The sequence below is a fragment of the Alternaria arbusti genome (genome assembly GCF_024043155.1).
Source record: "Alternaria arbusti strain BMP 1465 chromosome Unknown scaffold_2, whole genome shotgun sequence".
In the NCBI taxonomy this organism is placed as follows: domain Eukaryota; kingdom Fungi; phylum Ascomycota; class Dothideomycetes; order Pleosporales; family Pleosporaceae; genus Alternaria; species Alternaria arbusti.
The window spans coordinates 1,525,315-1,541,675 of record NW_026249942.1 but is presented as its reverse complement, the minus strand read 5'-3'; the positions used below and the strand labels follow the sequence as shown (position 1 = coordinate 1,541,675).

The window sequence follows — 16,361 nt, the reverse complement described above, 5'->3', positions numbered from 1 at the left end:
GCCCACCTCTCCGAACCCCGATTACGACGACGGCGCCTGCGAAATGCACGAGCCTGAATACACATTGCGGGGATGTTGAGAGAAAATCTCGTAAAGTGGAGGGTAGGGATCAATTCCAGTAGGTTTCTCGTGCTAGGACGGCAAGAGGTTATCGATGATCAGGTAACCGCTTTCCCGGAATACCACCAGCATGTTTGATAAACCTCCGGCACGGCATCGTGATACTCCATCAACTTCTCTTCCTACACACCCACGACTGCACTCACAATGTCATCGTCAACACCATTTCGGATCATCATTGTGGGCGGTGGCATCGCAGGACTGGCAGCAGCTATAGCCCTTCGGAAGGACAACCGACAGATTACGATCCTCGAACAATCTCGTCTCAGCGCAGAGATCGGCGCTACGATCTCACTACAACCCAACGCCACAAGGATTCTAGAACAGTCGTGGGGGTTGACAGATCTGCTCAACGGCTCGAACGGCACGATCGACCACGGATTCAGGATCTACAATGCTGACGGCAAGATGGTGAATGAAATACCTCTACGGAGCAAGACGCAGTATGGCGCAGACCGCATCATGTGGCACCGCGAAGATCTCCACGCCTATCTCAAGAAGACAGCTACATCCATCGAACTGGACGGCCAGCCTGCAATACTGCGTACTTCGGCACGAGTATCTCGGTGTGACTGTGAAGAAGGCAAGGTCATACTTGAGAGTGGTGAGCATTTAGAAGCAGACCTTGTCATTGGCGCGGACGGCATTCACAGTGCTCTACGTACTTCTATACTCGGTCAAGAGGCCCATCCCAAACCCACAGGTTCCTCGGCATACCGGCTTATGCTGCCAACTGCGATTCTGAATGAGCGCGCGCCACAATTCTCCGCAAACATCAACCCAGAGGAGCCCTATACTTCTATGATCATGGCACACTCCTGTCGACTCATCATGGGTCCTGCACGCGGCGGATCACTTTACAGTATCGTTGGACTGGTACCGGACGAGCAGATGAACGAGAATTCCGACAGAGCGCAGTCGTGGGTGACGAGAGGACACCCTGAAAAGATGTTGGAAACATTCAAGGATTTCCCCAGCTGGACCAAAGATGCACTCCGGAATGCCGAAAGCATAGGTCTCTGGCAGCTGCGCGATTTGGATCCGCTAGATAAATGGCACTCTGGACGCGCGATTATCATTGGGGATGCCGCGCACGCTATGCTACCGACTCAAGGCCAAGGTGCAAGCCAAACCATTGAGGACGCCGAAGCTTTAGGGACGCTCTTCAGTCACATCATTGACAGGCCATCCAAGGACGAAGTGTCTTCGATCCTAGAAGACGTCTTCAAAAGTAGACACGAACGTGCAAGCTTGATACAGCGATTCAGTCGCGAAGCTGCGAAGCCTGCAACGGAACGAGGCAGCAATGTGATCAAAATGTGAGTGCAAGTCGCGCAGGTTTTTTGGCATGATCTAACCGGGACAGGCACCCTGATGAATTCATGGATTACAACTGCACCTATCGGGGAGTGCATGATTGGGAGCAAAGGCGTTCTATGTCAGCAATAACGGTTGGTCTCAAAACAACAGCAGTGGCTTAGACCAGGTCCCACACTTCGGTCGACACGGGTATTGGCGACACCTGAGCCGCACCCTCTGAATCGATGTTTCTGCTGCAATTGTAGACATAGGCGACATGGCTCGATGAGTGAGGCTTGCAATGTGAAACGTGACTACTCCCGAGGATGTTGAAGGTTCGGCAATTGATATGCCGTCGGCTCGATTGATGTGACGGTTCAGACACACCCCGCATCTGAACAAGGGTAGGGGCGCCCACTTTCCGATGGTCGGAAGCCTTGATGCGCTTTGAACTGCCTGCTCATCTCCCACATTTCCGTTCATCAGTCTTGAATTATGTCAGTCGAGATAGCGGTGACCCCAACGAATGCGCGACCCTCGAAACGTAAGCGCACTTCCGATGCGTCAATTGGTGGGCTTCAGTGTCAAGTCTGCCATCGATCATACGAACGTGCCGACCACTTGAACCGACATCTAGACTCACGTGAGTTTCGCTCACCGTTGGCCATCACTCAGCAAAATCCTAACGATGCACAGACCGCAACGAGAGATCGTTTCATTGTGAGGAGTGCCCTGCAGCGTTCAACCGAAGGGACCTGCTACTCAGGCATCAAGCAACTCACACGAAGAATGCTAAAGATGGGCTCGTAGGCCCATATCGCGTAGCAGAACGTGCCACAAAGGCCTGTAACTCCTGCGTCGTATCAAAAGTCAAATGCGACAATGGAAGGCCATGCAAACGGTGCCAAAAGAAAAGCCTACCATGCCTGACAAAGTCGCCCGATCCGTCACCGCTCGCTCAAGCAGGTGTAGGAGAACAGTCAGCGCAAGTGTTTGCAGCATCTGTTGGAGAGCAAAACAACCCATACCAATTTGACGATGACATACAGCTGAACGATGTCTACCTCAACGAGACCAATACTGAGGCGCAAGCTCTACTCGATCTGTACAATACCACTGGTTATACTCAGCATACCATCCCGGCCTTTTTCGAACAAATCATGGTTCCCGCACCCGACTTTTTGGGTAGTGACTACATGCAGCCGCCTCCAGATCTGACAGCATGGATGCCAGAGACTGACTGGCTTGGTCAGATTGACATCTTTGGCAATGATTTCACTCCAACTGTTAGTCAGATGCTAGAAGCGCAGACATCGCAGGTGACTGCCTTGCCTTCTGCAACGCCGCCTCTTAATACAGATGTTTCTCACGAGAAGATTGATAGCAACTCCGCGAAGAGGCGCCATGCAGTCTTCAAACAGTCTGCCTGGTAAGCCACACTGACCGATGGACCAATCAGCGCTGACCCACTCTAGGTTCTGGATCCCTGAGCGTAACCAGCACGCTTTCAGCGAGCACGAAAACATCGCTCTGGACGAGCGTAACGTCGATCTCGCCTCGTCACCACACATGCCATATTCTTCCAACGTTGTGATCCCAGATAAGCTTTCGCCGGCAGCCCGTGACCGCATCTTCCAATTGGTGTCGAAGACTGCACAGAGCCATATCACCATTCCTTCTTTCCCTTCGGCAGAGTGCGTCGACAAGCTGATCAAGGTTGGGATTGCAAAACGTACTGAGACTGATGCATGGATCCATCCGTATACCTTCGAAAGCGAGACTGCCCGGCCAGAATATCTCACTGCCTTGGTGGCAGCTGGGTGCGTATGTTTTGGCGTACTCTCGGTGAGCAGAACAGGCTTGGCGTTACAGGAGATAGTCCGAGTCGCGTTGAACAGGCTGGTAAGTCTTTTGCAAATACCGGGCTTGACACCAAGTCGAAGGATGTCTAATACGTCTCCAGTCCGAGAATGATAACAGTGTGATACGCGACCTTGAATATCTTCAAGCTTCGATGCTTTGGCTTGACATCGGGGCCTTCTGTGGGTACAGGAGGAAGATGGAAATCGCGGAGAGTAGCTTGCAATCTCTTGTCACGGTAAGAAGCTCTGATATGACCATCTAACGCACGCTGAAGGTATAGGCACTGCGGCGCGCTGGCAGATTCGATCACATCCGGTATCCTGTAGTTACACCGTCTGCCGAGGATGGTGACGAGGAACTACATGCAAAGTGGAAGCAGTGGGTGGAGCAAGAATCTTACAAGAGGTATGTTAGACACAGTGGACTCTCTTCACCCAGCATCTAATACAGACAGGTTGGTATATCACTTGTTCGAGCACGATATCCACATGACTATGACCAAACATCGCCCGCCACTGATCAGTTACGCTGAACTTACGCTCATGTTGCCTGCCTCAAAGACGTTGTGGTTGGCACCTTCAGCAGAGACATGGCGAACGCGCTATCTTGACATGGACGTCGTCGCCAGCGCTCCCTCACTGCAAACACTTCTGAAAGACGAAGCTGCCATACACTGCCTTCCTGCCACCATCGACATGCAGATCGCTCACTCCTCATATCTACATGGCATTGCTGCACAGATCTGGGAGTATGCACAGCAATCTGCGCTGATGAACGAGAGCAGCGACGCCGCTTCACAGCTCTGGGCTCGATCTCGTCAGGAAAAACTGTTGGTATATTTTCTCTCATACTCGATGAAGCTGACACTCCCCCCCAGATACCAATACCTTCAACGCGAAGACCTTCTACCCAGCAAACATCCAGCCGTGACTTGTCTTTTCCACCAATTCTTGCAGATGTACCTCCACGTCAATCTCGACCTAATCACGCGCTTCGCCGGCAAATGCGGCGAGAGCGCTGCCAACAGCGCGTACACTCACCTCTCACCCTGGAGCCAAACCAAAGAAGCCAGAGTCGCAATCTGGCATGCTGGACAGGTAGTCCGAGCTGCGCGACAAATCCCGCCATACCAGATCCGCGGCCCAGATTCCTTCATGTTGTACCATGCCATTATGGTCCTCTGGACATACAGCATGATGACGCGCGACCTAGCGAAGAAGACCGGTACTACGACGCCGATGCGCACACGGCCAAGTTCGCTTCCGGGCAAAGTTATCTACCTCGATGATGCCGCCTCTGATAACCAGGCTGGCGTTAATGCCTTCATTGCTACGAACAGCGGTATACCGTGCCTTCGCATCATCTCTACGCACCAGCCAGTGGCATCGGAGTCTGGAGCGATTGCTCGGCCCGAAATCTGCAACCTCAAGTATCCTTCACAGGTTATGAAGGTGGGCGTTATGCTTCTTGAATCCACACATCCTGACGTGGATCGTGAAACTGGGCCGCCGCTCGTGCGGGCGCTTTGTGGACTGATGGAAGAACTTGGAGGTCTGAGATGAGAGGATTTGGTTTATTCCATTGCGATGGCAGGACTCTACGCTTACGATCTTGATTGTCAACATACAGTTCCTTGTCAATCAGCACTGTGCTCGCGCACACCTTGATCAAAAGTCGGGGTGGGGCAGCGAAGTCAAACGAGCGCATTGCAACGAAGAATGAGAGACACTGATCGTAGAGCGATTAAAATGTATTTCGTGATCTCATAAGCCCGAGCACTTCGCGCTAGACCCTTCCATTCCACAGTACCAAGAAAGCAAAAACATGCTTCGACTCAACATCCCTAGACCCACCCGATAGCCATCGGAAGTCCAGTACAGTCCGAAGCCCACGTAACCATCAGAACCGCCGTTCGCCGACGGCAGTTATGACAGCATATGTACACCCCACTTAAGCCTTGTTAGAGCCGCGCTTTGAGCCACTCGCAAGATCGGCAAGATCCTCCATGAGGTCATTCCAGATCTGCTTTACCATACCCTCACCCTCCTCACGGGTTGAGGTGAATTTGTTGGCGACAGCCTCAGCGATGCCCTGGTAGCCAGACTGGTTTGTGTCGGACACTTCGGTCATTGCGGAAGGGGAGTGGATGTGGGTACCGTCAGCGGAGACAGTGTAGATTGTGGGCTGCATGGGGATCTAGGAAGCATATCGTTAGCATTCTTGCGCGATAAACAAAAGACAGAGAGTGGGACAAGACTTACGGAATCCTCGCTCTCAGCACCCCGGCTGGCAACGTTGGCCCATGGGATGATAGGGACTCTGATACCCATGGGCGCGCTTCGGCTCTCCAGGTCAAACTCCGGGAAGTGCATAAAGTCCAGGGTACTGGAATCGCCAACGGACTTTAAGCTCCTCGATGTGTTAAAGCGGCGGACTTTGTTGCCGGTCTCGGTAGCCTCGGGGACTGGGATGGTTTGCTCGCCATGAAGGCGGATGGGTCCAGCTGAGCGATTTGAGGCATAGGGCTTGTCGGTTGTGAGGAGCGATGAAGAGGCAGTCGAACCTGTCATTGACAGCTGGCGGACTGTGAGACGAGGGCCCAGAAGGCGGGGGCCGGCGAGGGCGCTGATGATGCGAACGCTGGGTTTTGAGGCGGCCATTGCGAAGATGTGTGTAGTGTTGAGGTATGGGAAGTTGGATGTGAACGAAACGCAAGTGCGCGCGGAGAGGAAGAAGTAGTAGTACTTGAAAGAAGCAAGACGAGCAATTAGTGGTAGATTATAAGACGATAAGGTTTCAGTGACGCAAAGATGCGGGCGTCAGTAAGCTTCGGAAGGCGGCGGGCAATGGGAAGCGCTATCAGGCGAACCGGTAGACAGGAACAGGTGTTGAGAGGACAGGAATGACAGCTGAGCTCGCGACACAGTGAGGGGAAGCTCTCCCTTTTCTAAGCCCTCGAGCCTCACAACACAGCAGCGGCGACCACCTTCGGATTCCTTGGCCTGCGTTCTGGAATCTCTACAGAGAGCGGTCAGTGAGCTGTGCTGTACAACGACTCAGGACACCCTCGTGGATTGTTCACTTCATAACGAGTGGGCACATCGGGAATGCAGCGTTGGACTCCGTGGTGCTCAGTGGATGGGAGCTTGCTGGGAGGGAGCTTGGGGCACCCACTATACTGCATGTGGCACAAGGGCTGGCCCGAACCAATGGAAGGGACCCGCTCTAGCATGCCCAGCACGTCTCCCCCGCACTTTTGATCATGGTCGCAGCGTGCTCAAATAAACCGTCTGATGTCTTGATTACGACTACGGCACTCGATTGGAGTGGAAACATGATAGTCGTTGAGTGTCCACGGACAGCATGTTCGTTCGTGATGGCGACCACCTTGAACGCAACGGCGCCAAAATGTCGGTGTAGCAGTTGTTGAGCGCACAGTTGCAGGGGGGATCGCCATAGGTTTAGCGATGTCGGCTCCCTCCCGTCACCATGCACAGGACATACTTGTGCCTGTATGATCGGCTCTCCACCCAGTGCGCATAAGCTTCGGTGACACTTTACTGGGCAAATGAGGCGTGCGATAAGGAGATGCGCCCAGCCTGTTCTGTTTTACCAAGACGTCAAGATCGGGGTCTTGTGATGCCTGCATGCCGACCTTGCATGTATATACGATGCAATCTGGTTGTGGTGGTGTTGTGCTGGGCAGTCTGCATCTCGATGTCGTGCTGGGTCTGCGGCTTGATTCTACTATCCTCGCGATCAATGCTTGCAGCACAGACGGTCAAGGTCGACAAGAAGTTCGAGATTTCTGTCGCAAAGTCTTCCGAAAGGAGTAAAGTGAGGCTGTGAATTCCATGATTAGAAGCGTCCCACCCTGACTAAGATATACCACTGCCCCACTGCGCACCATGTCCACGTACCAAATCGGCACCAGCCGCCTCAAACCAACATTCCCACGCGACTCCACTTACCCAGCGACCTCCCAGACGTCTCCGCCATGTCCTTTGGAGGCTGTTCAACCAAGTACTAGGACCACCTACTTTCGAAATTTGTCATCAACAAGACAAAAGTCGGCCTGATGGTCTAGTGGTATGATTGTCGCTTCGGGAAAATTATCCTGGATACAGAGTATCTGTTATGTGACAGGCCCCGGGTGTAAGTTGTCACAGCCTTGAATATGTGAAGTTTAGAATCTAACGTTTGTAAAGTCGAATCCCGGTCAGGCCCACTCTCCTTTTTTGCTCCTGCAACGCTCACAGAAGCTTCGCACTCTCTGCGTGATTCTCTGCATCTTTTTTTTACCCCCTATTTGTAAACTATAAGATTGGAATTCACCTTTTCCAGAAAACGCTTTCTTTTGCTATGCATGTTTGCTGCCTCCAGACGTGGGGACGAGGACGCATACAACACATGGAACAGCTTACAACGCGCATCTTCGCCTATTCCCTGCGTGTATTGAGGAAAGTATAGCATAAACCAATGTCACGACGGGAGATCCTACAATTTGCCCATCTATATGCGCCTCTGCAAAGCACAAGCCTACGAAACGCGCATCCAGTAACTAGACTAGACACCCTCTCGTGCTTGCTTTCACAAACACGCGGTACAGGAACACAAGCGAACAAACGTTGCAAACCATGCGCGTCTAAAATAGTGGTCACATCAGAACTTTGTCTGGCGTCCCATGCTGTATGATTAAACTTACATACATCAGGATAATTCTCCAGCGTAGCCAAAGCACCAGTCACATCACATCTCCAACGACCAAGAATCAAAGTGAAGGCTTGAAGCTACATTTCCTGTGGTATATACTCTGGTCTAAATCAAGCAATACAACGCCACCGAGCAAAGACGGCTACAAGCAGGCGTCGAGGCCCATAATCTCCAAAACAAAACTCCCTGATAGTCTCCAATCCGGGGGTATCAATGACCCTTAGGCGCGTACGAAGCAATGAAAGTGGTATCCAAACAAGAAACATGAAGTGACAGAAGGCACAGGCGCGCATGGTTCGTAGAGACAAGTCGTGAATGCGTTGCAGAATCGTGAAGAGATGAGGGCCGCCAGAGAAAACAGAGCGTGAAGAAGGACGGTTACCGTCCGTCGTACGAGTCACTGACCCACCCGCTGTTATTTCCACCAGCGTACATGGGCTGTTGACCGCCCTGCTGGTAGTCGCTCTCTTCTTCAAAGTATTCGCCTCCACTAGAAGCGTCGAAACTGCTGCGACCGCTAATATCGCCATCGTCGTCAGGCGGCCCGGCTGGGAGCTGATCCCACTGAATGCCCGCGAGTGCTGGGTACTGAGCGAGAATGGCAGCGGGCAGGAATGGCTGTGGGGCTTGCATGCCACCAGCCTGAGGGAACGACTCGAAGCCTGTTTGCCCGGGCATCATGCTACCAAAGTTTTGAGCTGGCATTGGTGCGAACATGCCATTGCCATTGTTCAGCTGCTGATTTTGGCCATCCCATTCACCCTTCTCGCGCGCCTCCTCTTCGAGTAGCGGTCGGATACACACACGGCCTGCCTCGGATCGGAAGTGACGTCCAAGAGCATCTGCACGAGCGAATCGTCGACCACAGCCCCAGTTGTTGCCATTCTTGAGGTTGCCACGGCAGACAAACTTCTTCTCGCCCGAATGGAGACCTTCATGTCGCTTGCGATCGTGCTGGCGCGCAAAGGCTTTTCCACAGACACTGCAGACGAACGGACGCTCGTCCGTATGTGTTCGCAGATGCGATCGAAGGTTGTAGGCTCGAGTGAAGCGCTTCGGACACAACGTGCACTGGAAGGTTGCCGGATGCTTCTGTGTGCGCTTTGGGTTGGAGCCATCCGCGGGCGCAGGTCGCGACGGGTCTGCAAGATCCAAGATGTAGTCGCGATTGGGTACGCTTGATGTAGAAGAACGGCGCGAGGATTTATTCGAGGGCGACGGAGAACGAGACTTGGCAGCGTGTGGGGAAAGTGAGCGGTTCACATCCGAGCCTGGTGTTGATGCGCGCGAGCTAGCACTGCTAAAAGGATCGGATCTGGCGCGAGTTCTGTTCCGGCTGCGTGCTGTTTCGCTGTTAGAAATGGTTGGTAGGTTTCATTGGACTGCTTACATCTGTCTGGCGGGCTCAGCGCATCTATTTGATGCTCGGGCTTGGGTGGCTCAAAGCTTGCTTGCCGTGAAGGCGGTGCAAAGTCAATATTGATTTCCGGCGGCGACATGGCGTCGGCCTGACCGAACTCAGGCACAGGCTGATTCAGTGAGGGGAACGGCTCAGCTTGACCTGGGTAGCTGTTCATGTCTGGAGGCGCATACGGGTTCATGTTCTGGGTGAGACCAAAGGTTTCGGGCTGGAATTGAGGAAGGACTTGTTGATTCTGGGGAAGCAGACGAGGCGAGATGTGGGGGCTGTTACCCGCGCTCATGTGCGCATTGCTGCTGTTCAGGTTGAATCGGTCGAATCCTGGGACAGGGTCCTGGAATAGCTGGGGGTCGTTCTGTGCGTTGATGAGGGGTGACGGCTGCTCATTGTCCAAGCTGTCCTGGTGGTGCAGGTACGGCGAGTTGTGCACCGACGATGCGTGTACAGAGGACGCAGCATCGCTGTTGCCCCTAGACCTAGACCTGTGCTGGCCAAACCCGCCCGCCATCTGCCCCCATTCCGTAATCTGACCGTAGGCCGCGCTGGGGTCTAATGACGTGTGTCGCGAATGGCCGGGTGATCTGAAGGGGCCTTGGTTCAGGTTCGGCGAAGCATGTGGGCTCGGAGAATGGTGGTTGTTCATGTTGGGCAGCAGGTGCGGCGGGGTAGGCGCGTTGTGCTGTGTGGCTGCCATCTGGTGCATAAGATCGGAAGGGTCGATAGACTGGTTGTGTTGCGACTGGCTGTCGAGCATGTGCGGGTCAAGCGTGTTCCCAAGATACGAGGGCAGCGATTGGTTCTGGCCGAGGTCGTTGGCCTGGAAGAAGTTGGCGTAGTCGGCGTTGGTGGAGTTGGCGATGTCGAGTGGGTCGGGCGAGATGTTGCTGCCTTGGGGGCCGAATTGCGGAGTGTTGTGCTGCGAAATGTTCTGCGCAGCTTGGAAGAAAGCTGGGTCGGCAAAGGTGTTCTGCTGGGGGAATGGCTGGCCTTGGGTCGTGGTGAGGAAGTGCGTGCTGTTTAGCCCCGCGCTGGTGACGGCGTACGAGGATGGGTCTTGAGCAGGATCGAAGCCCAGGCCGACGTTGTGCTGGTGCTGGAAGGGCGCATGTGGGCTGGGCGAGGGAGAGTGCGCCTTATGAATGCGCTGGCCGACTGAGGGAGAGCGCCCTCGCTGTTGGATGTCCATGATGTAGGTGCTGGATTCGCGTGTGCCCAAGAATAGGTGGGATGTGGAGGAGGGAGCCCTGGAGGCCGCGCTTGGGCCAACGTGGAGAGCTTCGTAGACACCAAGAATCAACGGCCGGCTGTGAGTGGTCGAATATCCTCCAGGTACACGCAATGTCGTCGGGTTACTGGCTTGTCTGCTGAGGCTGGTGAGTGTGAAGGAGGCGCAGTGTAGTCGTCGGTCGCAGGACACAGCCCACCTCACGAAGAGCGACGGCGCTGGAAGCGGCCTAGTCCGCTATAATTAGCCCCGCAATGGGAGAGCCCGCTGCAAAGTTCCTTGTGTGTTCCTTGGTTTCAGACTCTTGAGAGACGTGAAACCACGAGCTAGGGGATGCGTTATGCGTTGTTCTTCTGCCCGCCGGTGATGACGTCGGGAGCAACGCGGGCGAGGGAGCTGGACGTGGGCAGTAGCAATGGCGACAAGCAAGCGCGGCTGCGAGTCCCTGGGAGATACGCGCTGGCCGACGTGGAACGTTGTCGCGTGATAGTCGCAAAGCAATTCGTGGGTTTAGGTTCGGTGGAATAGAGCTGACCGCTACTGGCATTCGGTCTTGGGGAATCACTGTGTTCAACTGCTCACTCCGCCCCAGCCTTATACAACGACTTAGCTTGCGCATATTCACGCGGGCCGTCCATTGGTGAAGCGTCTAATAGCCGGCTACGGCGGGCGGTCGACGACACCGCTTGAGAACATCAAAGTGATGCCGAGCCGTCACAAAACGTTCGAATCACACCCTCGGCGACCAATCCGACGGGCAACACTACTGGCCCAATTTCACACACCGCGCGATTCTTTGGCGCGAAGGCCATTCGGCGAGCCGTCGCGTCCCTGAGGTCATTACCCGTAGGCCCACTGAGCGTTCTCTGCACTGCCTCGCTCGAACCAACGTCGCAAGGCGCACTTTCTCAAGGCGTACTCCCATGTCCCCACAAACCAAGCCCTCGCTCCTATGCTCGACAACGTTGTGAGATGCATTACTTAGCTACGATAATAATAGCATATTTGGTCCCAATTGTGTGTTTTCGCAGAGCCGCACAAGTGCATGTGCATCGGGTCCACATCTCGACCATATACTACTTGTGCTAATAGCACGACGCTTCAGGCCACCAAATCTACCCAAACTTTAGGCCTTGTGCAGGGTCCCACCGCCCATCTTGTGGAGGACCCGCAGAAGGTCGAGCGTTCCCGGATGATGTAGGCACCCCACCAAACCGGATTCCAACCTCTGGTGTCCACATACCAGACGGCGGAGGTACGTTTGCTCTCGTGGGTGTCGGAGCTGCCAAAGGTTCTTCCGCATGTGCAGTCGCACCATAATGCGGGTTTTGTGCATCTGCCGCTTTCTGCTGATGTAATGAGTTTGTCGTTGCTTGCTGGAGGCCGAGGGAGCTCATTCGAGTAGTGAGATCGCTGGGACCATTAGCATAGGCGTTGGAACTAGTCGTTGCATCTGTATACCTTTCTAGATGTGACGCTTCTGACTTGCGATTGTAAGCAAAAGTGCGCGCTTCATCCCGAAATCGATTTACAATCTTAGCTAGGTCATTGTAAAACTTTCGCCCAACGTCGAGATTCGAGATGATCTCCTTGTACTTGAAGTATGCGTTTTCTAGATTTTGCAACGCTTGCTCACGCTTCTTGGTGGATTGATCGCCACGACGAGCGATCAAGAACGCAGCGTTTGCGTCTTGCAGTCGCTTGATAGCTTCTGCCTGCTCCTTTTCTTCTTCTTGGATCATGTCTTGGTCGGCATCGTACATCTGAAGACGCTTATCGAAAAGCCCTTCAAACTGCACAGCCTCGATTGTCTGCATAGGGTACTCCCGTTCTAAGCGAGCAGCTTCGCGCAACAGCTCCGGATCTAGCCTGCTGTCAGAATATGGCTTGTGTAGGGATGCGCGGGACTTACTTATGTCGTCTTGCTTCGCCTTTGTCCGCAATGCCTCAATCTTCCGCCGTCGCCTACTCTCGAGCCTGCTGACTTCATTGAAGCTGCCACGAAGCTTGCCGGCCTCGCGCTCGACATCGCCAGTGATGGCAGGTCTCCGGCCGCTCGGGACGTAGTTTTCAAGCTCGTGGTCCGGTCCACTGAGCAATCGTATGAAGTGCTCATTCTCCTTCAACTTCGTCTTTACGATATTATCACTGTTAGTAGCAGCCTTGAAGTAGCCGTCAATTTCGTTGATCTGGGCATAGAGCTTAGGCGCTGCTTGCTCTGCGGGCGGCCGTGTCCAGCGCTCTGTGCCAAACTTGCGTCGTGCGCCTTCGTCCTCTGTCGCTTCCGACCTCAAGATATCGACACCTTCTTGATATATAGCTTGGTCGGTGTACATGAGCTTCTTCGTATCCTCCATTGAGCGCAAGAGACGGTTGATGCCATCTTGTTGACGAATCTCTTCAGCGTGTGCTACGAGACCAGGGGGAAGTCCCAGCGGCTTCTCTAGAGCCTGCAAGGAGCCGGGCAAGTTTAAGCTGCGGAGTACCTCGTGAATCTTATTTGTCAATGACTCTAGCTCTTCTACGATGGTACCGTTGACTAATCGATCCCGTCGGTCTACGTAGATGCTAGCAGCCAGATGCACTGAGTAGGGCACCAGCTTGGAGAAGAGCGCTGGGCCAAGCTCGCCGCGCTCTCCCAGCATCGAATTGGACTCGGCTATCTCCTTGGGGACTCTCGAGACTACCATATTGGCTCGATCCAGAATCTTGAGCTCTGCCTTTGGTGGTACAGGTAGCAGGTAGATCATGTCATTGTCCTTCTCGGCCCGCTTCAGGTCCTCCGTTATCCGGTTCTTCAAGCCGTTGAGATCTGCAAGCACGACTTTGTTGATGTAGCGCTGCTCCTTGAGAGCCTCGTTGACGCACGTAAGACTGTCGCGTAGCCGGGCAACCTCCTCGCCATACTTGCGCTTCTCGAGAGAATCGCAGGCTGCGCGGTATTGTGCAGCAGCCGCAAAGTGGTGGTGTTTCGCCGTCATATGATGTATCCACTCGCTGCTGATAGCGTCCGATTGTATGCCTGCGTCTCCCGCCTCGTTGTATAGATCGGATACGCGGGCGGCTAGTTTGGCGATGGTCGCGTCTTTCATCCCGTCCTTGACAGCCTTCTGCCAGAAGCACTCCTGCCCTTGAGCTAGCATGAGCTTTTCCAGGCACTCGAGTGTCATGAGGTCCATGTCTTCGGGTGGCTCTGTCCGCAGCTCCGGCAGGATAGTATTCCTCAAGTGTGACAAGACTCCGGCTGCGAGGCAAAAGTTGTTGGCTGCCATCTTCAGCCCGTCTGGTGTGCTCCGGTTCGACGACATGGCCAGCTGGGAGTACATGGCCGCGAGGTTGAACATGATGTTGGCGAGTTCGAAGCGGAGGTTGTTGCGCGATGTCGGGCGGCTCGTGTTGTATCCCAGCGCAGGATACCAGGGAAACTCTACGCCGATGTCGATGGGGAACTTTCCGCTCAGCCATATCAGCTGCGCGGCGTACTGCTGCAGCTTCGGGATGTTGCTCGGGTGGGGTTCTTGGGCGTGGGTGGCGACGGACCGCAGCTTCTCGATCGTCTCGAGGTCTTTGGTGAACATGTCGGGATGCTGGTCATATTTGGAGGATATGTACTGCTTGATGGCGTCGGTGAGGTTCACAGAGTGCGAGCGCCGGAAGGGGAGGAACAGGATGTTGCTGGCCATGGTGCGGGTTGTGTCGTCTGCTGGCTGGCTGCTATACTCAAAGTCATGGGCAAGAAATGTTTGGCCGTGTTTACAGGCGGCAGTGGGCGACGTCACCGCCCAACCGCCTGGGCGTGCGAGGGATGCAGCTTGAGCCCCGCGCTAGCCAACGTGGGGCGGGCGCGGCCTCAGGGTTCAGCAATTCACCTGCAGGAACGGGCCCAGCACATGCGAGACTTGGACATGGCAATTTACGGGTCGCGGCATCCAAGACACCGTGTCCCCATGTCAGAGCACCGGCGAGGACACCTAATCGTGTGCTCCCAGACCCTCACTGAGCATGTTTCATGCCGCCAAAGTATCGCCATGTCAAACGAGACACGGACATTGTACATACATGGCTGAGGCGCGCGCGGTTCCACAACCCGGAAATGTCGTGATGGAGGCTCAATATGTCAGCGGGGCGCGACGGCAATCTATAACAATCTAGCCGAATTGCACCACCATCTTGAAACTTGCTCATCCGCTCGTCGCGACGTCCTTCCGCTAGTGATACCTATATATACTAGTCACAGCTCCTCTCTTCGCGGTTATCAAACAAACACAATATTACAGCCCCGCGACCCGCACTAAACCTCCGACCCTATCACCAACACCACCTACAAACCTCGTACATCATGACGCACACCTACAAGTTCAACGTTGCCATGAGCTGCGGCGGCTGCTCTGGCGCTATTGAGCGCGTCCTCAAGAAGCTCGAGGGTCAGTTTCCGATGCAGCATGCGCCGGCGGTCCAGGCATCATGTTCTAACTATTCCACAGGTGTTGAGTCCTTCAACGTCTCGCTCGAGAACCAGACCGCCGAGATCACCGCCGCCGATTCGCTATCCTACGACACCGTCCTCGAGAAGATCAAGAAGACTGGCAAGACCGTCAAGTCCGGCGAGGCTGACGGTGAGGCCAAGGACATCTAGAGAATGCAACGTAGCATGCACCTACGACAGCCTTTTTTCTATATTGTTTTTGGGTCAATGAGCGATGGATTTCACGGCTGTGATTGCGCGCACGCTCTGACTTTGAGCTGCCGCCACGGCCCTCTACATCTGGTGCGATTTTGTAGATGCAGCGAATAAATGAAGAATACCCTCCCACCCTAAATCCACACCTGACTATATGAGATACCAAAGTCGCTTTTGGGCGCGATGCAGGTCAAAACATGAATAATGTAGCACGTTCGAATCATTTCAGGGGATTCCGATAGAGTCAAGAGCGGTGCGCATGCGCCATCACAGTCCCCAGCGTCGCGGCATCTCGGTGTTCCACCAGATTGCTCCTGCCCCAAGCGGCGCGCAGACGTCACATGCCACGAGCTGAAGCCGGGTCGCCACGCATCATCGAGAAGCCACCGTATCCAAGCTCACCCATTACAATTCCCATTGCTATCTTGGTCACAACAAATTTCCGGCCCTGATGTAATTCCACGACAGCTGACCAGCAAAATCTGGTGCCTGAGCCTTAAGGCGCTCCGCCCGACCTCTTAGCCTCGAGCTCAATCTGAACGTCTCCGACTTCTTCCTTTAACTCCGCTCACAGCCACCGTCTAATCATCTTGGAGTTGTTTCAATGCGTTCAAGTGCTTATCCGCGTTTTCGGCGCTCCCGTTACGCGTGCCGCTTACCGAACGCGTTCGTCCACTGGCATGGATGCGAATTGGGATGCCTAGTCTCTCATCACGGCAGTTTACGAGGTGAAGAACATGCAGCTACATCTAAACCACAGCTACCACAGGCGATACACATATTCAAGTTGATTCGAACGCAAAGGTATATGGGCCTGTATACGCCTTGCTGCACGATGGGAGTCTGGTCGGGAGCAGTCGGTCACGAACGGCTTCTAACCGGACTGAGTCAGCGAGTTTCCAAGGGCACCAAGGGGCTGAGCCGTACCTCACTAATGCAGATCATCGTACAGTGGGGGGAAGCGTATCCGGATGACGCTTGACAATGCTCTTGCCCTGTTCACTCTTACCTTGGTTTCAGGGATGTACGAGAGCTTACTG

General features: G+C 54.2%; 5 protein-coding genes across 5 annotated transcripts; 2 read left to right on the top strand and 3 right to left on the bottom strand.

The window, feature by feature from the left end:
• Nucleotides 1–267: 267 nt before the first annotated feature.
• Nucleotides 268–4,844, top strand: J4E86_002100 (uncharacterized protein; the record flags this gene model as incomplete). Its single annotated transcript, XM_051442663.1, has 7 exons — nucleotides 268–1,439; nucleotides 2,336–2,848; nucleotides 2,895–3,321; nucleotides 3,383–3,517; nucleotides 3,563–3,687; nucleotides 3,737–4,111; nucleotides 4,160–4,844. 7 exons carry the CDS (start codon nucleotides 268–270, stop codon nucleotides 4,842–4,844), a joined length of 3,432 nt encoding a protein of 1,143 aa, XP_051306251.1.
• A 388-nt stretch (nucleotides 4,845–5,232) lies between these two features.
• J4E86_002099 (uncharacterized protein) lies at nucleotides 5,233–5,942 on the bottom strand (the record flags this gene model as incomplete). Its single annotated transcript, XM_051442662.1, has 2 exons — nucleotides 5,233–5,478; nucleotides 5,544–5,942. The coding sequence occupies 2 exons, from the start codon at nucleotides 5,940–5,942 to the stop codon at nucleotides 5,233–5,235; spliced, it is 645 nt and encodes a 214-aa protein (XP_051306250.1).
• Nucleotides 5,943–8,373: 2,431 nt separating this feature from the next.
• On the bottom strand, nucleotides 8,374–10,601 carry J4E86_002098 (uncharacterized protein; the record flags this gene model as incomplete). Its single annotated transcript, XM_051442661.1, has 2 exons — nucleotides 8,374–9,266; nucleotides 9,386–10,601. 2 exons carry the CDS (start codon nucleotides 10,599–10,601, stop codon nucleotides 8,374–8,376), a joined length of 2,109 nt encoding a protein of 702 aa, XP_051306249.1.
• Nucleotides 10,602–11,755: 1,154 nt separating this feature from the next.
• J4E86_002097 (uncharacterized protein) lies at nucleotides 11,756–14,323 on the bottom strand (the record flags this gene model as incomplete). The annotated part of the gene is made up of 1 exon (XM_051442660.1): nucleotides 11,756–14,323. One exon carries the CDS (start codon nucleotides 14,321–14,323, stop codon nucleotides 11,756–11,758), a length of 2,568 nt encoding a protein of 855 aa, XP_051306248.1.
• Nucleotides 14,324–14,979: 656 nt separating this feature from the next.
• J4E86_002096 (uncharacterized protein) lies at nucleotides 14,980–15,276 on the top strand (the record flags this gene model as incomplete). The annotated part of the gene is made up of 2 exons (XM_051442659.1): nucleotides 14,980–15,064; nucleotides 15,125–15,276. 2 exons carry the CDS (start codon nucleotides 14,980–14,982, stop codon nucleotides 15,274–15,276), a joined length of 237 nt encoding a protein of 78 aa, XP_051306247.1.
• Between the last annotated feature and the right edge of the window lie 1,085 nt (nucleotides 15,277–16,361).